The sequence below is a fragment of the Lipotes vexillifer genome, unplaced genomic scaffold (assembly GCF_000442215.2).
Source record: "Lipotes vexillifer unplaced genomic scaffold, Lipotes_vexillifer_v1.1 scaffold533, whole genome shotgun sequence".
NCBI classification, from domain to species: domain Eukaryota; kingdom Metazoa; phylum Chordata; class Mammalia; order Artiodactyla; family Lipotidae; genus Lipotes; species Lipotes vexillifer.
In genome coordinates, this window is record NW_006773553.1 from 1,242,889 (window position 1) to 1,265,240 (window position 22,352).

Consider the following 22,352-nt stretch of genomic DNA (forward strand, 5'->3'; position numbering starts at 1 on the left):
GGCTGGGGCTATAGAAGGTTTGTGAGCCGGAGAATCTTGATTTTTCCCAAAGGCTGGCTCACCTGGCCCAGGGTATGGTTATTACACTGTAACACGGGGGACTTTCATATGGCCAGGGGGACATGGGAAGGACACGAGAGGGATGTGGGGTGGGGGTGGGGACCTGGCGGGAACAGCCCTCCGAGAAGCCCAGGAGAGTCTGTTTGTGGCCAGATCCTGCGTTTCATGGGCGACCCCCAGCTGCACGGAGCCCGGGACCACGTCTTCGGGAACTACATCGTGCAGAAAGGGCTGGCGGTGCCCGAGCTGCGGGATGAGATCCTGGCACAGCTGGCCAACCAGGTGTGGCGGAACCCCAGTGCCCACAACGCTGAGCGGGGCTGGCTCCTGCTGGCAGCCTGCCTCAGCGGCTTTGCGCCTTCCCCGCGCCTTGACAAGTACCTGCTCAAGTGAGTAGAGCTGGCAGGCCGGGGCGGACGCCAGGTCAGGCTGGGCCAGGAGGGAGGCTCCGTCCTTGGAAGCTCAGGCTTGGGGGCTGGCCCGGGGCTTCACCGCAGAGGGCAGGAGTTGGGTGAGGTGGGATACAAGCCTTCTGGAACTCGGAGGTAGCCAGCCCAGGGTGCAGGGAATTTGGAAGAGAGGCGCTGACCTCTCACATCTTGGGGGGCGGGGTGTAGCGGTACGGTTAGGAGTGTAGACTCTGACAGTCTGTGTTCAAATCCCAGCTCAGCTGCGTATGACCTGTGTGACCTTGGGCAAGTTACTTAATCTCTCTGGGCCTGTTTCCTCTTCTATAAAATGGGGCTGATAAGAGTACCTACGTAGTAGGCTGTGTGAGGATTAAATGTGCAAACACGTGTGAAGTGCTTAGAACAGAGACAGGCTCACGGTGAGTGTAGCCTGCTGTGTGTGTGTAGCCTAGCCGTTGTCAGCACCCTGGTCTTGATAAGATGATGGTGATGTTGATGTCACTGTGCTGGGTGATATGAATGATTTGCAAGGGGAGGAGCTCGAGCAGGCCCTGGGCAGCATCGTAGTTGCTGTGTGACCGGGGCCAAGTCACTGCCCGTCTCTGAGCCTCTTTCCTTACCTGGAAATTGGGGATGGTAACAGGACCCACCTCACAGGGTAACTGTGAACTACAGAGCGTGCAGAGCTCCCCGGAGCCGCGTGCAGTAGGGGCAGCTCCCTTGGCCGGCCCTGGGAATCTGTGCCGGGGGCACGGCCACTACCTGCCTGCTGGGCTTCCCGTGGGCATGGCTCTGTCATGAGCTGGGCATGCAGCCGCTGTCTGCCTGCTCCTCTGGTGCTCCCGGCCAGGCTGCCAGCGGTGCGGAGGGGCCAGGGAGCCCGGCACAAGGAGTGCCCGCCACTGCCAGGGATCAGGCTGGTTGGTCCTGGGTCAGGTTGAACCCGCACGGCCGTCTCTGTGAACTTGGAAGCAGGCTCAGGGAGGGCCGATGACCGCCCGGGGTGGCCTGGTGAGGGAGCGGAGGGAGTGCCCAGAGGCCAGGTCTTTGCTCACATCCCCTGCAGACCCTACCCTGGCAGTGACATTTTGCTCCAACAAGCTTAGGTGGGCCAACCTGGAACCGCTTTGGCCGTCCTTGGACCTCTGGCCTGGACGCTTTCCGCTTAGCCCAGGAGCTCCGGGCTGCCCAAGATCATTTGTAGACCACTCTCAGAGCTCTGGGCCGGCCTGGGCCCCCTGACTAGCCTCGGGGCCTTCCCCGACTCCCGGCCAGCCTCAGGTCCCTCCTCACCCTCGCGCCAACTCCTACCCATCAGGTTTGTGTCTGACTATGGGCGGAATGGCTTCCAGGCTGTGTGTCAACATCGCCTCATGCAGGCCATGGGCCAGGCCCAACAGCAGGGCTCTGGCGCTGCCCGCACCTTCCCTCTGACCCAGCTCGAGTGGAAAGCAACCCAGGAGAAGGCCGGAATGGCGCTGGACGTGGGCTGCTTCAATGGTGAGCTGCCCTCTCCCTGCCCTACGGAGGGGCAGCCGGAGTCAGCAGGCGCCAGTAGCCTGGGGTTAGGAGGCGCTGGGGAGGGGCCTGCGGGATGTAGCCCTGGAGAGAGGTCAGTGTGTGTGGGCATACGGCGGCTGGACCTGGAAGCGGGGAGGGGAGCCAGGGCCGTGAGATGCAAGTTCAGGGTCCAGGACGAGAGCACGGGAGCCGCAGGACTGGCCTGCAGACGCTCTGGGCTGAGCCCTGCACCCGCTGCCGCCCAGGTGACCAGTTCTCCTGCCCGGTGCACTCCTGGAGTACGGGGGAAGAGGTGGCTGGAGACATTCTGAGGCACAGGTGGGCTCCTGGAATGCCCCACCCAGTGCACCCCTGTGCACCTCGGAAGGAGGAAGGGAGGGACGAGAGGCCAGGCCCCCAGCCCCGGAGGGTCCACTCTGGCCATGAGTGGTGTCTGGCTCCCATCCCAAGGTCTCCCCCGGTGGTACCTCTCAGCTCTGTCCCTTACTCCGAGCCCTTCGCGTGCTGTCTCCAGGGGGCTGACCGACGGCTGGCGGGGCTGGACGGTGGCTAGGAAGAAGGGGCTCCAGTGGGCAGAGCTGGCCGGCCACGACTACGTGCTGGACCTGGTGTCGGACCTCGAGCTACTCAGGGAGTTCCCGCGACGGAAAGCCTACTTTGTCGTGGGTGCAGAGAGGCCCACGGCTGGCAGGGGAGGTCTCAGGTAGAGAAGGCCTCTGCTAGCGCAAGCCTCCCCCTCCTGGATGCTGGTGGTGGGGGACTGCGTTCTGAACTTAAGCTTCGAGGTCCTCACGGAGGTGGGGCTCGCCACAGGGCCCTGCCTTTAAAGGGAGAGAGTCAGCCAGTTCCGGGGCACAGGAGAGAACAGGGGTTCTGGGAGGGCTCTGGGTCTCTGGGGGGTCAGCTGCTCTCTGTTCTCCATCCCCACAGGGTGTTTGGAAACAGCTGGGACTCGGACGAGGACGAGGACGCGCCCGCTAGGCCCCAGCCCCTGGGGCACGTGCCCGTCGTGGCCAACTCCGATGGGTACTGCAGCCGCAATGAGGACGGTACAAATGGGGAGATTGAGGCCCAGAGAGGGACAGCGACCCACCAAGGTCAACCAGCCGTGGCCGCTGTCTCTGGTGGGGGGGAGGCTGGGAGCCGGGAATGGTCGTCAGCAGGAGAAAAGGACTTGACTTTTGTGTCCCCCAACCCCGCCAGACTCGGACAGCCTTGGGGAGCCCGCTGTGGCCCACAAAGGACTGGACTGCTACCTGGATAGCCTCTTCGACCCCGTGCTGTCCTACGGGGATGCGGTAGGGACGCAGCAGGGCATTTGCAGACCACAGCACGGCGTGTGCACACAGGAGCCTCTCTCAGCCAGGGTCGTGGGGTGGCGTGTCTCCTTTGGATCTCTGCTGGGGGTCAGGCAAAGGATGAGGGTGTCCTTACAGCTAGAGGTGCTCGGAAGGACCCACAGCTGGGGGTCCAGGACACACTGGGAGCGGGACCCCGGGCACGCTTGCTCACTCTGGGAACTCCCAGGAGCCCCTCCAAGGCATAACGTGAAGCCCTGAGCAGTGCGCAGCCCCTTTGAGCCTCAGTTGCTCCCCTGTGAAAGGGGTGGGTTGGGGCTCACAAGGTTGCCGGAGGGCTGACTGGGGTGCCGTGTGAGCGGAGGCCGGGCACACAGCAGATGCTGGCCGGTGGGAGGCCCCCGGGACACAGGCGGTGGCGGTGTCAGGTGCCTGTTGCCTTGGAACCCGGGGAGTACGGCACTGGGGCAGTCACTTGAGCCACCTGCCCCTGCTCCCAGGACCTGGAGAAGCCAACAGCCATTGCCTACCGCATGAAAGGGGGAGGCCAGCCTGGTGGAGATGGCAGTAGTGGCAGCAAAGGCAGCCCCCGGAGACCTCCAGAGCCAAAGCCAAAGCTAAGTCAGTGCCTGCCCCGGGTCGGTTCCAGGGTCGGGCAGGGTGGAGCCCCTCGGTTCTCAGGGCTGCTTTGGCCCTAGAACAGAGGCAGCCTCGGCCATGGGGAGAGGTTGAGCCAGCGGAGGAGGGGCAGGCATGGTAGGGAATCCCCCCCATCTCCCGAGCCTCTGGATCCACGTCCCATGACACGGCCCCCCCAGTTCCAGGCCTGGACGCCTCCACGTTGGCCCTGCAGCAAGCCTTCATCCGCAAGCAGGCTGTTCTGCTGGTGGGTGCCGGGGCGGGGGGCTGCGGGGGGCGGGGCCTGGGCCTGCCCGCCCACCACCGCTACTCTCCCCAGGCCCGGGAGATGACCCTGCAGGCCATGGCGCTCCAGCAGCAGCCCCTGAGTCCCAGCCCAAGGCCATCGCCGCCAGAGGTGAGCCTGGTTCCCCAGGTGAGTGCTGTGGTGCCCTGGGGCGTCGCTGTGCCTCTCTGAGCCAGGAGCCCCCTCAACCCCTCTTGGGCAGATGTGGGGTCCCTGAGAGCAGACTGGTGTGTCCCGGGAAGTCCGCCCCACACCCTGCTCTCCACAGAAACCCATAGCGCCAGAGGCCCGGCCGAAGTTCGTAGGCACCGGACTCCCAGCCAAGCCCGTGCTCCTGCGCTGCGCTCCAAAGCCTGTGGCTCCCGCTCCTCTGGTCAAGGCCCCGAGGCCCCCCACCAAGCCCGTGGCCGTCCCCATTCTAGCTCAGGGCCAGGCACCTCCAGAATCCAGTGAGTGTCCTCTCCCGGCCGGGGGGCCTCCCACTTCCCAGGGCGGGGCGGGAGGGCAGACTCACCTGTGCCCCCATGCCCCTGCCACAGCTTCACCCGGCCTAGAGCTGGTCCGGTCCTCGACCCTCAACTCGGAGCACTTCCCGCAGCCCACACAGCAGATCAAGGACATCGTCAGGCAACACCAGCAGCCGCCCCGCGGAGGCCGGCCCGAGGCCTTCAGGTCAGCCCGGCCTCCCCAGCCCTCCAGCCGTCCGGACGGCGGCCTCCCCACGGGCCTGCGCAGCTGCCACCCATGTGCCTGTCTGCTGGGTTCGCAGCCCCCCCCGCCCAGCAACTTTTAGGGAGTGAGTCTGTTCACACAGGTGGTCCAGATGAGCCACCCAGGCAGAGGGAGGCCAGGACCGCTCTCTAGGGTGTGCTGTGTGACCCCACACCCGTCTCTGGTCCTCTCTGGGTTCTCGTTTATAGTGATGGGGGTGGAGGAAAAAGTCCCCTATTGTAGAGTTATGTGGCTGGGAAGAGGAGACTCAGTGTCCCACCCACCAGGAAGGACGGCGGGAGGGTGTTCGTGAAGCGGCCGGACCCCCACGAGGAGGCCTTTTAGGGAGTGAGTCTGTTCACACAGGTGGTCCAGATGAGCCACCCAGGCAGAGGGAGGCCAGGACCGCTCTCTAGGGTGTGCTGTGTGACCCCACACCCGTCTCTGGTCCTCTCTGGGTTCTCGTTTATAGTGATGGGGGTGGAGGAAAAAGTCCCCTATTGTAGAGTTATGTGGCTGGGAAGAGGAGACTCAGTGTCCCACCCACCAGGAAGGACGGCGGGAGGGTGTTCGTGAAGCGGCCGGACCCCCACGAGGAGGCCCTGATGATCCTGAGGGGGCAGATGAGCCATGCAGCGGCAGCACCTGGCACCCAGGTGAGGGGCAGGGTCTGGCTGGGCCCAGGTGGAACTCAGGACAAAGTGGGGCCTCTGGGGGAGCCTCAGAAACCAGCTGCCCCTATAAGCTGTGGCCTTGCTGCTCCCCCCTGAGCGCTGTCTTTGGGGCAGGGACAGGTCCCCAGAGAGGCCGTAGCCCTGGTGAAGCCAGTGACCAGCACACCAAGGCCATCCGTGGGGCCCACTCCAGGTGAGGGCCAGGAGGGAGGGACGGAGGGGCCCAAGGGCAGGTGTCCAAGTGTGAACACAGGTGAGACTTGGTCTGCGTGACGGTGGCATGTGTGTCCGTGTCCCTGGGCCCGTGTGGACCTACAGTGTGGACGTTTGTGTAATTGCATCAACACTTAACACTGATTTCAGTCCCGGCCCACTCTGACTTCACTAAATCCTCACTAAGACCCTTCAACACAGTACCATTTGTGCCTCTAGATGTTACAGGTGGGAAGACAGGCGCAGAGAGGTTAAGTGACTTGCCTAAGATCACACAGCTCAAAAGTATCAGATCAGGGATAGAAACCCAGGCATCCTGGCGTCACAGCTGGAGCCCTAACCTCTGCATCTCCTGCCTCACGGCAGCCACAGCCATCTTAACAGAGATCAGTTGGTTCACGTCACGCCTGCCAACAACACTCCAGTGGCTCCTGGGATAAACTCCAGACTCCTCACTGTGGCCCATGTGACACAGCATGACCTGCCCACCTTCCCAATCCCATCTGCCCGCTCAGACACTCTGTTCCTCACTGTTTCTGGCACACACCGAGCTCACTCCTGCCTCAGGGCCTTTGTCCTTGCTGTTCCCTCTGCCTGGAATGCTCTTCCCGGAAGATCTTTGCATGCTCGGCACCTCCTCAACATTCAGGTCTCAAGTGTCACCTCCTCAGAGAGGTCTGCCCGACCGCCCAGACCGAATGCCCCTCACAGACCAGCCCCCAGACTTTCCTGAGTCACCAGTTTTATTTCCACCCCAGCTCCCGGCACTGAGAGCTTTGTCCTTCTGAACTGTCTGTTCCGTCCACACCTGCCGGGGCCTGGCCTCCAGGCAGCGGCCTGTCTCTCCTGCTCCCAGGCCCCCGGCCCCTGGCTGGGCCTGCGGGCGCCGGGTCTCCATGTGCGGGGAGGAGGGCTGGGCTGTGTGAGTGTGCACGTGTGCCCACATGATCAGGTGTGTGTACGCCACGGGCCAGGAGGCCTCTCTGCCCCAGCTTGCTCCCGCCCCTGCAGTGCTGGCCTCACGGTCCCTGGAGCCGGCCGAGGACCCCGTGCAGACGCGGCTGCACCGCCTCCTCAGCCCCGATTTCTACGGCTACCAGGATGCCCCCTGGCAGATCTTCCTGCGCAAAGAGGTGTTGGAGCCCAGCTGGGGCTGGATGGGGGTAGAGGGACCCAAGGGGGGCAGGAGACCGGGTCAGGGTGGAGCTGAGCCAGGGTCAGGGTCAGAGCGCGGATGGTGCAGAGCGAGTGGGGCTGCAGCGGGGGAGGGGCCTCCAGAAGGTCCTCACGGAAACCCCGCCCCCACAGGTGTTCTACCCCAAGGACAGCTACAGCCACCCTGTGCAGCTGGACCTGCTGTTCCGCCAGGTGAGGGCCTCTCCTTCCTAAATGCCTCGCGTACTCAGCAGGGCAGGGGGTGCGTAGCCTAGCCATCTGCAAATCCTCCTTCTTGGATTTGGGGTCCTCGACCACAGTGAGGAGGGGAAGCTGTTCTGCCGAGTCCCCCACTGTAGAGAGGGTCAAAGAGCCCACAGTCCCACCTAGCCAGACTCACAGCTGGTCTGAGCTGCCCGGGGCCTGGGGTCCAGCCCAAGCCCCACCATACAGATGAGGAAACTAGGGCTTGGGGAGGGTGGAGGTGAGGAGAAGGGAGAGCATCCTCGGGAGTGGGATCTGATTTACACAGACGACCCCACTGTTGCATAAAGGCACCCCTGCCACATTCCCCGTTGTCCTAAAACAGTCCAGCGTGGGCTCCTGGTTGGGGGAGTCCCACAGGCCGCCGGTGTCACACTCATCCCACAGATCCTGCACGACACGTTCTCCGAGGCCTGCCTGCGCATCTCTGCAGAGGAGAGGCTCCAGATGAAAGCCCTGTTTGGTACCGTGGGGGGCCAGGGGGAGGGAAGGATGTCGATGGGGCAACCAGCTAGACCCCCCCCGCCAACCCTCCCCGCTCTGCTCCTGGCCTCTCCCCCGGCCCAGCCGCAGGTCTGGGTTGGGCTCTGCCTGACCGGCTGTGGCCTCGGCTGTCCCTGTCTGTCTGTGGACATCAGTTTCCCAGTATGGACACTGGGAACACAACAGACTGACACCTCCTTGCTGAGGGTCAGCCTCCCCCGACGCCACGTGGGTCAGTCCTGACCCGACCTGTGTCCCTTAGCCCAGAACCAGCTGGACACGCAAAGGCCCTTGGTGACGGAGAGTGTGAAGCGGGCCGTGGTCAGCATTGCACGCGACAGCTGGGAGGTCTATTTCTCCCGCCTCTTCCCTGCCACGGTGCGAGCCCCCTGCCTGCCCCCTGCCCGCCCAGGGGCTCCAGAGATGAGGCCGGAAGAGCCTCACGTGCCACTCGTCCCCACCCCAGGGCAGCGTGGGCACCGGCGTGCAGATCCTAGCTGTGTCCCACACGGGCATCAAACTCCTGCGCGTGGTCAAGGGCAGCCACGAGGCCGGTGGGCCGCTTCGGGTCCTGCGCACGTACAGGTGACTGGCAGGTGGGCGGGAATGGGGCTGGCCGGACGCTGGACGTGGGCCGGCACCAGCGCTTCCCACGGCCGTTGACTGCCTACAGTTGACCCTCCGTATCTGCAGGCTCCACATCCACAGATTCAGCCAACCGCGGATGGAAAACATTCAGAAAAAAAATTTCAGAAAGTTCCAGAAAAGCAAAGCTTGAATTTGCCACTCACCAGCAACTATTCACATAACGTCTACATTGCTTTTATGACTATCTACACAGCATTTACATTGAATCAGGTGTTAGGAGTAATCTGGAAAGAAAAAAAAAAGTAATCTGGAGGTGGTTTAAAGTATACGGGATGTGCGTAGGTTATGTGCAAATATCAGGCCATTTTATAGGAGGCTCTTGAGCATCCGTGGGCTTTGGTGCCCTCAAAGGGCCCTGGAACCAATCCCCCTCGGATACCGAGGGGCGACTGTACCTACGATATGCACGGCTCTGTGCCAGAGCCCTTCAATCAGGGACACAGGCTCATAGAGAGGTGTTGCTTGTCTTGGGTCCCACAGCCAAGAAGTGGGGAGCTGGGAGCCACTACCCCATCCCCATCTCCGGCCACGCCGCAGCCCGGCCCTCACAGAGCTCGCCGTGCAGCGGGGGCGACCGTGTGAACAGCCAGATGCAGACGCAGCTCAGAAGGGAAAGGGTGCTTCGGCGGCGTGAGACCTTCCTGAGTCCTCGGACTCCTCCCTCCTAGCAGCCCACTTGTCCTTTGTACCAGAGCACAGGGGGAGCCTCACTCGCCGGTTAGGTGCAGGCTCCTTGCTTCAGGAGCTGGAGAGTTTGCTCAAGGACTGAAAGAGATTTGTGTGGGCAAAGTCTGGGAGGCTGGATCATGAGGCCAAAACATAAAAGGCACAACTTGGGGAGCGCTGGAAGGTTGTGGGTTCACAGGGTGTGGGCAACACGATAGAGCTGCGGACAGGAGGGGAGGGGAGGCCGGCAGGCGCAGAAGGAGCCGGACGGGAGGCGGAGGGCATCCCTCTAGCTGCGGGGTCCTGCCCTCAGGACACCTTCCCACCCTCCAGCTTTGCGGATATCCTGTTTGTGACCATCCCCTCCCGGAACATGCTGGAGTTCAACTTGGCCCGCGAGCAGGTCATTCTCTTCTCCGCCCGAGCTCGGCAGGTCAAGGCCCTGGTGGACGACTTCATCCTGGAGCTGAAGCAGGTCAGGGCCCTCCCACAGACGCCCCAGCGGGCCGAGGGCCCAGGGCGGGGCTCGTGCCTGGGAGGCGCGGATGCGTGTGCGCGGCAGCACCCGAGCCCATAGGCTCTTGCGCGGGCTGTGCCTTCCAGCTGGGATGCCCGTTGCCCTCTGCCCGCTCCTCCAAAGTCCTTTACTGATGCCTCTGGGCTCCAGGGCAGCTGCATTGCTCACCCTCCTGCAAGGACTGCATTGCTCGCCGCTGCGCACTGCAGTGGGAGCATCCACCCCCATGCTCCCTCCAGACCAGGCAGCCCCCAGGCCCGGCACCTGGCCTCAGTGGGGAGGCTTCGGGAGGGGTGGAGGGGGTGAGGCCTGGGCCAGTGCTCTGACGTCCTGTGTGAGGGGCAGGGGAGTGGCCCCTGGCCTCCGGGACGAGGGGGATGGGACTGCAGCCCTCACCCAGTCCCCGGCTGACCCAGGACTCGGACTACGTGGTCGCTGTGAGGAACTTCCTGCCTGAGGACCCAGCGCTGCTGGCCTTCCACAAAGGCGACATCATCCACCTGCAGCCCCTGGAGCCACCTCGAATGGGTCAGCGCCACGGGGAGGGGTGGGCACGGCGGGAGGGGGGGCGGTGCGCTTCCCAGTGGGTGCTGACGTAGGTCTGGCCCTCAGGCTACAGTGCTGGCTGTGTGGTCGGCAAGAAGGTTGTGTACCTGGAGGAGCTGCGGCGTCGAGGTCCTGACTTCGGTAGGTACCCCGGGACGCCCGTTCAGCTGCCAAAGCTGCCAGACCTAGAAACCCCAAACAGAGCGGATGCACGATTCTGGGTTGTGGGGTCCCAAAGGGTCTGGCCTGGCTGCAGCTCCTAAGGCGGCCATGCAGCCCAGGCCTCTGCCCACATATCTGGCTGAAGGGTCTCTGTGGACATTAGCGTTTCCATGTGTGTGGCCCGAGGGTCCACAAGCACTGCATTCTGTTCTCTGCAGCTCCCGCTGAGGGAATGCCTTCCCTTCCCAGAGCTGTGTCCTCCTCTGTAAATGGCCCTGTGACACACCTCCCGCACAAGCTCTGTATCCCTGGGCCCCCCTGCTCCCCAGATGAGACCCTCCCGCTGCTCAGAGCCCTTCCCGCCCCCTAGGTTGGCGATTTGGGACCATCCATGGGCGTGTGGGCCGCTTCCCTTCCGAGCTGGTGCAGCCTGCGGCTGCCCCCGACTTTCTGCAGCTGCCTGCAGAGCCGGGCCGGGGCCGCGCTGCCGCCGTGGCCGCCGCCGTGGCCTCCGCTGCCGCTGCCCGGGAGGTGGGCCGCAGGAGGGAGGTGAGAGCTGCCCGGGGCTGGGCCGAAGGGCGGACACAGTAAGGGGGTCAGCCTGACTGTGGAGGTGGAGGGGAGGGGCTTAGCCAAGAGCAGGCCATCCTGGGGCCCGGAATCCTGGTTGAGCTAGCCAGACGTATGACCTATTGGGATGTGACCCCCCTGCCCCGACATGACCAGAGATGGCTGGAGGCATGGCCAGTGGGGTCAGGTGGGTGAGGGTCAGCGGAAGGGTTGTGACCAGGCCAATGGGGCAGGACCAGCCTGGGCCAGCCAGCAGGTGAAGTCCACCTGGGCCGGGGCGGGGCCAGGTGAGGGGGGCAGGTCCAGTCCTGTGGCACAGAGCTCGCCAGGGTGGAGAGAGAGAAAGCAGTGAGGGGTAAGGGTCAGCCGAACCAGGCCACTGGGGGGGCAGTGGGCCCACACGAGAGGGTCTGGGCACAGTCAGCCGGGGGTGGCATTGGGCCCGCTCTGACTGGGCGGGGTACGGCGGCTGGCCCTCTTGCAGGGTCCCCCAGTCAGGGCTGGCTCTGTGGACCGCGGGGAGGACGGCCTGGCTCTCCCACCGTACACAATGCTTGAGTTTGCCCAGAAGTATTTCCGAGACCCTCAGAGGAGACCCCAGTGAGTGGTGGCCCCACACGGCATCCCCACCCTGGGGAGGGTCCCTCTGGGGCTTCTTGCAGCTGCCCAAGCGGGAGGCCCCAGTTCTGGGGGGAGATGAGAAACCCTGAGGGGTGAGGCCCACCTGCAGCCTCCACTTCGGGAGCCTTGCTACCCGGTGGGCTGACACTGAGTCAAGCACACTCCAGGTGGGAAGCGGGTGTAGCCAAAGTTTGGAGACGAGACTGGTCAGTAGTGTCAGCTTCCTGTTGCAGGGATGGCCTCAGGCCGAAATCCAAGGAGGGCCGGGAGTCCAGAACCTTGGAGGACATGCTTTGCTTCACCAAGGTGTCTAGCCGCAGGCCCCCTCTGTAAAATGGTGGTACAAGAGCCCCCTCCCGGGCCTGTGGGCCAAACAGCCTTGTCCCCAGTGGGACCCAAGCACTCAGCACCCCGAGGGCCTGCATTCCTCCCAGGGGCAGTGTCTTCCCTAGTGGCGTCCAGGCTGCCTTTTGGTGGTGTGGCCCCTCCTGTTTTAAGAGGAGGCACCATGTGGCCCTCCCCTCCTCCCCCTCCTGACCCAGTCCTCCCATCACAGACCCCGCCCCCATGACAGCCCTTCCCAGCAAGACCCTGCCCCCTCCCAACCCAGCCCCTCCCATCAAGACCCTGGCCCCTGGTCACCCAGCCCCTCTCCCCACAGACCCTGCTCCCTCCCGACTCAGCCCCTCCCATCACAGACCCCACCCCCATGACTCAGCCCCTCCCATCAAGACCCTGCCTCCTGGTGACCCAGCACCTCTCCCCACAGACCCCGCTCCAGGACTCCCTCATTGAGCTCAGCGACAGCAGCCTCAACAAGATGGCCACAGACATGTTTCTAGGTGTGGGGGTGGGACTGCGGCCAGGGCTCTGGGCCAGGTGGGACCCCGCACTGTGACCCCTGCTCACCACCACCCCTTCCCTCAACTCAGATGTGGGGCCCCTGCAGAGAGGAGGAGCCTCCCCCTCCTCCTCTGGCCACAGCCTCCCGGGGAGGCGTCCAATCCCAGGGTCCCCAAGGGGGGCAGGCAGCTGGGGGTCTGGTGGCCCGAGTGGGACAGGTGTTTCCTCCAGCTGTGATGCGGTTCATGGGGGATGCCTCGCTGAAGGGTCAGAGTGAACTGGACGTGCTTTGCACCCTCTTGAAGGTCAGTCCAGCTGACTGCTCGTGCTCCCTCGCCTGCCCAGTGTCTGTTTCCCCATCTGTCAACCAGAGTAGCAGGACTTTGGCGGGGGGAAGCTCTCATGTGGCCCAAAGAGGAATGCATCCCACTGGTGGGGAGGGGTCTGGGGAAGGGGCACCAGGCCCATCTCCAAGTGCCCACCCTGTTCCTATGTGCTGGGCGTGTGACCTGTGACCTGGCCCACCCTCCTACAGCTGTGCAGGGACCATGAGGTCATGCGGGACGAGTGTTACTGCCAAGTTGTGAAGCAGATCACAGACAACACCAGCACCAAGCAGTGAGTGTCTTCCCCTCCCCCCAGCGCATCCATGCTCCAGGAGGAGCCAGGTCAGCCTCCGGAGTCTCTCCCCCTGTCTCTCCCTCACTTCATGGACAGAGCGTGCTTGGTCTGGGACAAGCCCTTTCTTGTCTCTGAGCTTCAGTTTCCTTATCTGGAAAACGTGGTGATAATGTGTGAGTCCAGGTTCTTGGTTGCAGGTGACAGAAACCCAACTAAATCTAGTTTAAGTAAAAGAGGGTTCAGGTAACTGAAGAGTCTAACATAGGACCTCAGGCACAGCTGGATCCAAGCGTCACCAGGAAGCAGTCCTTCTCTGTATCTTGGCCCTGCTTTCCTCTGTGTTGATATCGTTCCCAAGCAACATATCCCATAGGTTGGAGAGAAACATTTCCCAGCTCAGCAATCCCAGGGAAAGCAAGACTGACCCAATATTTGCAGCAAAAATTCCCAAATCCAGTCTTATTGGTCCCATGCCCATCCCTGAGCCAACCACAACGACTGGACGATACAGAGCTCTGATTGGCTAGACCTGGGTCATGTGCCTGTCCCCAAACCAATCACCATAGCCAGAGGGAGGCTGAACTCTAACTGGCCAGACCTGGCTCCCACACCCATCCCTAAACCAGTCGCCGTGGCAGGGGTGGGGGCTGCAGTGTTCTAGTTGGCTGGTCCTGGCTCTGATACCCATCTCCAAACCACAGGGACCGGGGAGGGGTGGGTGGTTTCCCAAAGGAAGCCCAAGTGCTGTCCCTAGACGCCGGAGGTCCCCACAATGAAACCCTCACACCAGGGCAGCACAAAGGTGAGCTTCCGTGTCCCGCACATGACCAGCACACAGTGGGGACCCAAACCGTGTGCCAACCTCCTGTCCACTTGCTCGCAGCCACCAGGAATTTCAGTCACTCAGCACGTCCTCCTGCCCCTCCCTCCCAGCCTTACCCGCCACCAGCTCTGCACAGGGTCCCCCCGGCCCTCCCGTCACCCAGAGAGATGCCCCCAGGGAAGGCTTGTCTTTTGGCCGGGGGTGGGGGTGGGGGGGCTCGTCCTCTGCCTTCCCTACCTCCCGCCTGGATTCTCAATAGAACACAGCTTCTGCACGGCTCTGGGCCCGCCGGCCCTGCTCTCACTGGGCAGGGAGGAGGAGCCTCCTCAGAAGATGAGCCGCCTGAGAGTGGGAGAGACTCCTGGCGTGGCACCGTAGTGCGGCGGCCACCTGCAACGTAGCCCCGTGTGTGTCCTCGCAGGGACAGCTGCCAGCGAGGCTGGAGGCTGCTGTACATCGTGGCTGCCTACCGCAGCTGCTCCAAAGTCCTCCAGCCACACCTCGTTCGCTTCCTCCAAGACGTGGGCCGGACCCCGGGCCTGCCCTTCCAGGGTGAGGGGCCAGCGGGCGGGGAGTCAGGGCCAAGGGCTTGTCTGCGTGAGGACCGGCCGGGCAGCTGGCCGAAGGGCCTGGCCCTTCACAGGTGCCCGGGCAATGTTTACTAATGTCAGTCCATCCCCAAACGTTTGTGGAGGTCCCGCAGGGGCTGATGCGAAGGGTTGTCTGATCTAATGGCGGGGGGCGGAGGATGGCGTATCAGGGAAGGCTTCCCAGAGGAAGTGTTGCTCTGGGTCGTGAGCACATGGGAGGGATTTCTAGGTAGGCTGAGTAGCAGGGGTGAAGGCCCAGAGAGGAGGATGTGTGGCATGTGGGAGTGGAAGCGGAGGAGGTGGCAGGGCCCTGTTTCTCTGGTCTTTGGGAATCAACAGGAGTCTTGAGAGGGTTCAGGCAGGGGCGCCAAGGCTGGTGGCAGGGTCTTGGCCTTTTCCCCTTGGATTTTGGAGGAAAGGGGCCGCTCCTCAGCCTCAGCCCCAGCCTAGCTTCCAGAGCAACCCCTGGGTCCCCCTAAGAGAGAGACCGGGGCCCCTGTGGTTACCACGGCGGCCGTGAAGCAGACGGGGACCTCACTCTCTTTGCTTCTGAAGACTCCTCTGACTCAGACAGCAGACTTCCCTGGACTCAGAAGTGAAGAGACTCAGCTCCAGGGAAGGTGGCAGAGTGTGCCCAGCCCTCTTGACCCCTCCCCAGAGCAGGGCGAGGGTACTGCTTAGCCCAGAGAGATGGGGAAACAGATGGTGGGGGCTTCTGCGCCGGGATGCTGCGCACAGCCGCGTCATCTTAGCCACACACGGCCTGCGCGGGACAAGCCCCGAGTCACCAGCTGTCTGCGGGGCTCATGGATAAGCAAGGCGTGCAGGCCTCCACTGCATGGGATGGGGTTCAGATCCAGGTCTTACACTCTGGCTCTTGACCTTGGGTAAATCACTGCCCTCTGAACTGTCTCCTCAGCCGCTGAAGGGAGAGCAGACACACGGCCCCACCCTTCTACCCCCCCACACCGCCCCATGGACTCAGGGCTGGGGCTGGAGGAGCCCCTTTCTCCCCTGCCCACCCTGGGCCAGGCCCTGACTCCCGTTTTCTGCAGGGATCGCCAAGGCCTGTGAGCAGAACCTGCAGAGAACGCTGCGCTTCGGTGGCCGTCTGGAGCTCCCCAGCAGCATGGAGCTTCGGGCCATGTTGGTGAGCGTCGGGGGGTTGGGGTGAGTGAGACAGCCCGGCCCAGAGACCCTGTCACGCGCACTCGCCGGCCCTGCCCGGTCCCTGTCGGGGACCCCCACGGAGGGGACAGCAGCTGGCCCAGAGCCCTGGCCCGGCCTTTCCCACCTCCCCAGTCTCCTCACCCCAGGCCGGCCGCAGTTCCAAGAGGCAGCTCTTTCTTCTCCCCGGAGGCCTCGAGCGCCACCTCAAGATCAAAACGTGCACCGTAAGTGACGGGATGTCTCCGTCGGGCAGGGACCCCAGCCTCCAGGGTGGGCCCCTAAGGGTGCTGAGCCCCCCAGGCTCCCCCACTAGGCAGGATTTATCTCTCAGAGGAGCAGCCTGAGCCTGGGGGAGGTGGGACCTCCAGCTCCGGATCAAACTGCAAATAAGAGACAGGCCAACTCGGAACCCGAGTCTCTCAGACTCCAAAAGCTGTGCCCTTTCCTGCATGAGGCTGGCTCCCAGGGACCTTGGGGATCCTCGCCTCTGCGCACAGGGTCTGGGTGGGCTTGGGGGCAGAGGTCGCCAGGCCAGCGCAGCCTCACGCTTCCCTCACCGCAGGTGGCCCTGGACGTGGTGGGGGAGATCTGTGCTGAGATGGCTCTGACCCGCCCCGAGGCCTTTGATGAGTACGTCATCTTTGTTGTCACCAACCGAGGTGAGTGGCCAGAGGCCAGAGGGTGCGGCATGCTGGGACCACGCCCACCACCCCCACTGTAAGGCCCAGGTCAGATGCCACTTCCTCCAGGAAGCCCCTAGGCCCAGGTAGAGGGCCCTCCCTGTCCCGAGCGCCCCCAGCCTTGCGTCTGCCCCTCTCTGCTTCATTCTACGTGAGCTTGCCTGGCCCGTCAGATCGCGAGTTCCTGGAAGACAGGGCTCCCCTGATGCCTCCCTCTGCCCCTCGGGCCACTCAGTGGGCCCTGCCCTCAAGGAGGATGAGACTTGATAGGATGCGACTCCTGGACCCACAAGTGCAAGTACTTTTTCCTGTCTCTTAACGCCTTAATAGTGGCCGTAAGGGCCCCCACCCTTGGTCTCACCTGGCCCTTCTCAGTTCAGCCGAACCCCTTCCCCCTGCAGCCCACCTGCTGTAGGCTGTGGCCTTGCTTCCTGCCACCAGCCTGTCAGTTCCATCCACCTCCAACCAGCTCTCCCGCTGCTGCCTCGGCTCCGAACCATGTATCCTCAGCCCTCCTTGCCCGGAGTCCAGCCAAGACACAGGGGGAGGGGAAGGCAGTAACAAAATGATCCCAATAACTGAATTTATGGAGCAGAGGCTATGTCCCAGGCACTGCTGAGAGCATGTCATCCTATAAACTGCTTTAATCCCCACCACAACCATATGAAATGAGATGGTTACTGTTCCCATTTACAGATGGGAAAACTGAGGCCCAGGGAGACTGTATTAGTCTCCTGTTGCCGCCATAACAAATCAGCACATACTCATTGGGTTAAAACAACACAGGTTTATTATCATATGGTTTGAAGGTCAGAAGTCCTGAAACCAGAGTGTCCTCGGGGCTGACTCCTTCTGGAGACGCTGGGAAAGAGTCTCTTTCCCGGCCTTTTCTGCTTCTAGAGGTGCCCACATTCCTTGCCTCACGGCCCCTTCCTTCATCTTCAAAGCCAGCAGCGTAGCATCTTCCAATCTCTCCTTCTTTAAGGACTCTTGAGACTACACTGGGTCCACTTGGGTACCCACGATAATCTCCCCATCTCAAGGTCCTTTATCACATTTCAAAGTCCCCTTTGCCATGAAGGTACATATTCACAGGTGGTGGGGAACAGAACGGGGATATCTTTGGGGTCAGGCTGTTATTCAGCCTGCTGCAGAGATTAAAGGACTTACCCAAGGTCACACAGTTGGGATTTGAGCCCAGACTGTCTGTCCTCGAGAGTCTGAACTTTATCATCGTGCCACCCCGCCCCCGCTTTGGTAAAATTTTACCGAAGGTGTGGGATGGAAGCAGAAATGTCAGTTCAGGAAATGAAAACTTAAGCCTCTCGTACAGGCTGAGACCCACTCAGCGCCAGACCCCACAGTCCTCCCTACCCGCCCCAGGAGACCGGCAGGGGGTTCTCCCCTGAAGGAGCTCTGCAGAAAGGCATCCACTGGCCCTCCTGACCTGAGGCCTCGTGTGCCCCTCCTTGTCCCCAGCCCTCCTCTGGAAAGGGGCTAGGCTTTCTCTGAGCACCACGCAGGGCACTTCCCTAGACCTAGGCGGGCTGTAGCTTGCGGTTACAACTTCCACAAACACAGGCACCCTGTCCCATAAACGTGCTCTCCTTTACTGAGGATGCTGTGTCCCAGAGCGGGGAGGGGGCTTGCCACTCGTACCCCAGCCAGCTGACCCCGGCTCCCCACAGGCCAGCACGTGTGCCCACTCAGCCGTCGCGCCTACATCCTGGACGTGGCCTCGGAGATGGAGCAGGTGGATGGTGGCTACACGCTGTGGTTCCGGCGCGTGCTCTGGGATCAGCCGCTCAAGTTCGAGAATGAGCTCTACGTGACCATGCACTACAATCAGGTCAGCGCGCGGGCCGCTCTGAGGCTCTGGAACTTTGCGGGCTCCCCTGGGCCTTGGCGTTTGAGGCCTTCATGATTCGGGCCCCAAGGCGTCTGCTCCCTGCGGGCTCTGCTTTTCTGAGTCTTCCGGCGAGGCTGCCCAGATGGCACCGCTTCAGGAGGCCACCCCGCCCTCCTTCCTCTGGCTCCCCTCCCGCGCTGAGCACTTGGCCTGTCCCTCGCTGAGAGGCTTTGCCTGGCCTTGTCATTTTCGTGGTGCTGCCCCTCCCCGTTGAGACTTGGTCGTCTAAGTTAGGGTGGTGGGGTTAACAAAGCCTGGTTCTTCCTCTTGTGCCGACACTTGCGGATGTGCTTGGACAGAGAGCGCGTGCTTCTCTGGAGCTGGTGCCGAAGCTGCGGCCGTTCCGAGTCCAAATCCGGCCACTGGGCTCTTCTGCCTGCGGGTCAGCCAGCGGCAGCCTGAGGACTTGTGGAAATGGGACCCCAGGTCCTGCATGCTGCAGGCGGGTGCCAATGCTTCCCGGGGTCCTGTGGCTTCCTGGCCACAGCCCTCCCAGCTCACCGTCATGTGTCACTCCTCCCAGAAGCCCAGGGAAGTGACAGGCCACCCTCCCCTGGAAGTGAGTGGGGCTGGAACCACTCAGTGTCTGTGTCTGCGCCTCCCCAGTTGCCTGCCCAGTGCCTGGCCGCCCGCGGACCCTCACCTGCATCACCCCGTCCCCCACAGGTGCTGCCCGACTACCTGAAGGGTCTGTTCAGCAGCATGCCGGCCGGCCAGCCCGGCGAGCAGCAGCTGCAGCAAGTGTCCAAACTGGCCGCACTGCAGCACCGAGCCAAGGACCACTTCCACCTGCCCAGCACGTGAGCACCCACCCAGCCCAGCCCGTCCAGCTGGGACCCCACCTCCGGGCACGATAGGTCGCTTCCAGCTGGTAGTAATAGCTCAGAGCAAACTGAGTGATAAAAAGCTTTCAGGACACACACCCTGTGGTCCAGGAAACACACATGGCCCCGCAGAAAGATTTGGCCATGGAAACGTTCACCGTGGTGTCACCTACAATCTCCGACGACAGGGAATTCCTTAAAAAACTTGTGGGGAGACTTCCCTGGTGGGGCAGTGGTTAAGAATCCGCCTGCCACTGCAGGGGTCATGGGTTCAAGCCCTGGTCCGGGAAGATCCCACATGCCGCGGAGCAGCTAAGCCTGTGCGTCACAACTGCTGAGCCTGCACTGCAGAGCCCGCGAGCCACAACTGCTGAGCCCGTGTGCCACAACTACTGAAGCCCATGCGCCTAGAGGCCCTGCTCCGCAACAAGAGAAGCCACCGCAATGAGAAGCCCGCGCACCGCAACCAAGAGTAGCCTCCGCTCACTGCAACTAGAGAAAGCCCGTGCACAGCAACGAAGACCCAACACAGCCAAAAATTAATTAATTAATTTAAAAGATAAAATTAAAAAAAATAAATAAAAGATCCCGCGTGGCACAACTAAGACCCACTGCAGCCTAAATAATAAATAAATATTAAAAAACAAATTGTGGGGTGTCAGGCAGCCTTTAAACTGATGTTTTCGAAGAGGCGAGACATCAGCCATCCCAGGCTCTCCGTCTTCGGGCCTTTTTACTCTTTTTCTTTTTTTAACAAAGTAATTAATTAATTAATGGCTGCATTGGTTTTTTTAAAAAATCTGGCTCCTTAATTAATTATTTATTTATTTTTGGCTGTGTTGGGTCTTGGTCTCTGTGCGAGGGCTTCCTCTAGTTGTGGGAAGCGGCGGCCACTCTTCATCGCGGTGCGCGGGCCTCTCACTATCGCGGCCTCTCTTGTTGCGGAGCACAGGCTCCAGACACGCAGGCTCAGTAGTTGTGGCTCACGGGTCTAGTTGCTCCGCGGCATGTGGGATCTTCCCAGACCAGGGCTCGAATCCGTGTCCCCTGCATTGGCAGGCAGATTCTCAACCACTGCGCCACCAGGGAAGCCCTACTGGGTCTTTGGTTGCTGCGCACGGGCTTTCTCTAGTTGCGGCGAGCAGGGGCTACTCTTCGTTGCAGTGCCTGGGCTTCTCATTGCGGTGGCTTCTCTTGTTGCAGAGCGTGGGCTCTAGGCGCACAGGCTCAGTAGTTGTGGCACACGGGCTTAGTTGCTCCGCGGCATGTGGGATCTTCCTGGACCAGGGCTTGAACCCGTGTCCCCTGCATTGGCAGGTGGATTCTTAACCACTGCACCACCAGGGAAGTCCCCTACTCTCTTAAAAATAAGACCCCAAAGGGCTTTTGTTTCTGTGCGTTGTATCTATTGATATATTTACACTATTCAAAATTAAAACTGAGAAACGATTTAAAATATTGACTTAGTAATTAAAAATAAGGACACCCCGTGTTAATATTAAAGGCGTATATGTGATAATTATAATACAAATAGTGGAAGGTAACATTACACATTAATATAAATAAGTTATGAAAACACAAGTGTATTTTCCCAAAAACTCCAGTGAGAAGAGCGGCACTGTTTTACATTCTGCAAATCTCTGTACCATTTGGCGTGACAGACGGCAGCTGGATGCCTGTCTCTGCCTCTCTGTCAGTCTGTTGTGATCTCACGTGTCACCAAGCCGCTGGCGTACTCCACCGAGCACTTGTGAGGGAACGAGAGGGGAGAGCAGATGACCGCTCAGGTTCTTAAGGAAGTGGCGTTGCCCTCCCAGACCCTCGGCCACACTGTGAGAGCCCCTGGTGTGAACCAGCGTAGGGAAGGCAGTGGAGTGTGGACAGAGGATGTCCCGGTGCCCAGCACACTGTAAGGGCTCAGCACCCAACTCTCTTTCCGTGCTGTCATTTTAAGGGGAAAGTGCAGGAAGCACAGAAAGGTATCATCCCAGCCCTGGAGAAAGACAGCTGTGGCATTCCTACTCTTTGCAAGGCACTCTGCATACATTGTCTCAGCTAATCTCCCCAACCGCACTTTTTAATTTTTTTAATAAATTTATTTATTTATTTATTTCATTTTTGGTTGCATTGGGTCTTTGTTGCTGCGCGCGGGCTTTCTCTGGTTGCGGCGAGCGGGGGCTACTCTTCGTTGCGGTGCGCGGGCTTCTCATTGCGGTGCGCGGGCTTCTCATTGCGGTGGCTTCTCTCGTTGCGGAGCACGGGCTCTAGGCGCGCGGGCTTCAGTAGTAGTAGCACGCAGGCTCAGTAGTTGTGGTGCACGGGCTTAGTTGCTCCGCGGCATACGGGATCTTCCCGGAGCAGGGCTCGAACCCGTGTCCCTTGCATTGGCAGGCGTAGTCTTAACCACTGTGCCACCAGGGAAGTCCCCAACCGCACTTTCTTTACCCCTTTTACAAGTGAGGAAACCGAGGCCCAGAGAGGGGATATGGCTTCCCCAGCTAATAGGTGGTAGGACCAGGATCCAGACCTGGGGAGACTGGGTCAGATGCTAGGCTCTTACCCAGCAGAGTAGAGAGGAAAGATATTGCCCGGAGGGTCTTTTGGGGGGGTTCCCCTGACGTTCCCCCTTCCCCAGTGTGCAGCCCATGGCAGCGGGGACCGGTATTTGCTGGTGTTTTTCAGATGTCCCGAGACACAGGGCTGCTCCAGGGGAGCCAGCATGTGTCAGGGGGAGGCCTGGCCTGGTGGGCCCAGTGCTCTGTGCCCTCCGGCTCTGACCAGCCACTGGTGGTTGCTTTGCTGCCCCGATACTTACCTCAGCGTGTGCTTCTCACCCCTGTGGCTTGGGCTTCTCCCTGGGGCGGGGGCTACAAAGGACGAACCCACCTTGGGTTCAAGCCTCGGCCCGGCCCGGTCACTGTGTGACCTTGGACTGGCTGGTAAACTTCTCAGGGTCTCTGTTCCCTCCTCTGCAAACGGGGAGCCTAGTGGCACTGCTCAGAGGTTATTGAGCACCTGCTGTGTGCCCAGGCACTGAGTCAGCCTCATGCCGCAGTGAGTGGGGGTCCAGGAGGTTTAGCGTAAAGCCTGGCGGCACTCAGCGCGGCCTTTCCCTGCACGCCAGGCGCGAGGCCCAGGAGTACATCCCGGCCCAGCTCTACCGCACTGTGGCCGCCTCGGCGTGGCTCAGCCTGCTCGGCCAGCACCGGCAGCAGATGCAGGCGCTCAGCCCCCACCAGGCTCGCGCCCAGTTTCTGGGTGAGAAGGAGTCCGGGCTGGGGAGGGAACCGCGGGGGCCTGGTTGAGGAGGGCGGGGTGGAGGCACCTTTGCCTTTGTACAGAGGCATTTTTGGTGCCAGCTTTCGGAAGTCCTCGCCGGGGCCCCACCTAGGCTGGGGGCCCCGGCAGGGAAGGAGGGGGGCCTGAGGCCGGCAGCTGGACCGGCGGG

General features: G+C 61.6%; 1 protein-coding gene across 1 annotated transcript in view; it reads left to right on the plus strand.

Annotated features, from left to right (window-relative positions):
- The window catches only part of MYO15A (myosin XVA), a 50,544-nt gene that overhangs the window by 23,496 nt on the left and 4,696 nt on the right, over nt 1-22,352 (plus strand). The window contains exons 31-64 of the mRNA XM_007448418.1: nt 214-449; nt 1,789-1,970; nt 2,237-2,309; nt 2,506-2,694; nt 2,922-3,088; nt 3,195-3,289; nt 3,790-3,910; nt 4,108-4,175; nt 4,248-4,325; nt 4,483-4,663; nt 4,754-4,886; nt 5,476-5,581; nt 5,720-5,792; nt 6,824-6,945; nt 7,121-7,180; nt 7,619-7,694; nt 7,977-8,092; nt 8,181-8,299; nt 9,362-9,503; nt 9,962-10,073; nt 10,158-10,232; nt 10,624-10,802; nt 11,308-11,423; nt 11,678-11,750; nt 12,214-12,286; nt 12,519-12,592; nt 12,823-12,905; nt 14,153-14,283; nt 15,377-15,471; nt 15,638-15,715; nt 16,054-16,150; nt 17,860-18,020; nt 18,747-18,880; nt 22,029-22,162. Of these exons, the coding sequence (XP_007448480.1) occupies nt 214-449; nt 1,789-1,970; nt 2,237-2,309; nt 2,506-2,694; nt 2,922-3,088; nt 3,195-3,289; nt 3,790-3,910; nt 4,108-4,175; nt 4,248-4,325; nt 4,483-4,663; nt 4,754-4,886; nt 5,476-5,581; nt 5,720-5,792; nt 6,824-6,945; nt 7,121-7,180; nt 7,619-7,694; nt 7,977-8,092; nt 8,181-8,299; nt 9,362-9,503; nt 9,962-10,073; nt 10,158-10,232; nt 10,624-10,802; nt 11,308-11,423; nt 11,678-11,750; nt 12,214-12,286; nt 12,519-12,592; nt 12,823-12,905; nt 14,153-14,283; nt 15,377-15,471; nt 15,638-15,715; nt 16,054-16,150; nt 17,860-18,020; nt 18,747-18,880; nt 22,029-22,162 (3,952 nt within the window). The remainder of the gene's footprint in view (nt 1-213; nt 450-1,788; nt 1,971-2,236; nt 2,310-2,505; nt 2,695-2,921; nt 3,089-3,194; nt 3,290-3,789; nt 3,911-4,107; nt 4,176-4,247; nt 4,326-4,482; nt 4,664-4,753; nt 4,887-5,475; nt 5,582-5,719; nt 5,793-6,823; nt 6,946-7,120; nt 7,181-7,618; nt 7,695-7,976; nt 8,093-8,180; nt 8,300-9,361; nt 9,504-9,961; nt 10,074-10,157; nt 10,233-10,623; nt 10,803-11,307; nt 11,424-11,677; nt 11,751-12,213; nt 12,287-12,518; nt 12,593-12,822; nt 12,906-14,152; nt 14,284-15,376; nt 15,472-15,637; nt 15,716-16,053; nt 16,151-17,859; nt 18,021-18,746; nt 18,881-22,028; nt 22,163-22,352) is intronic.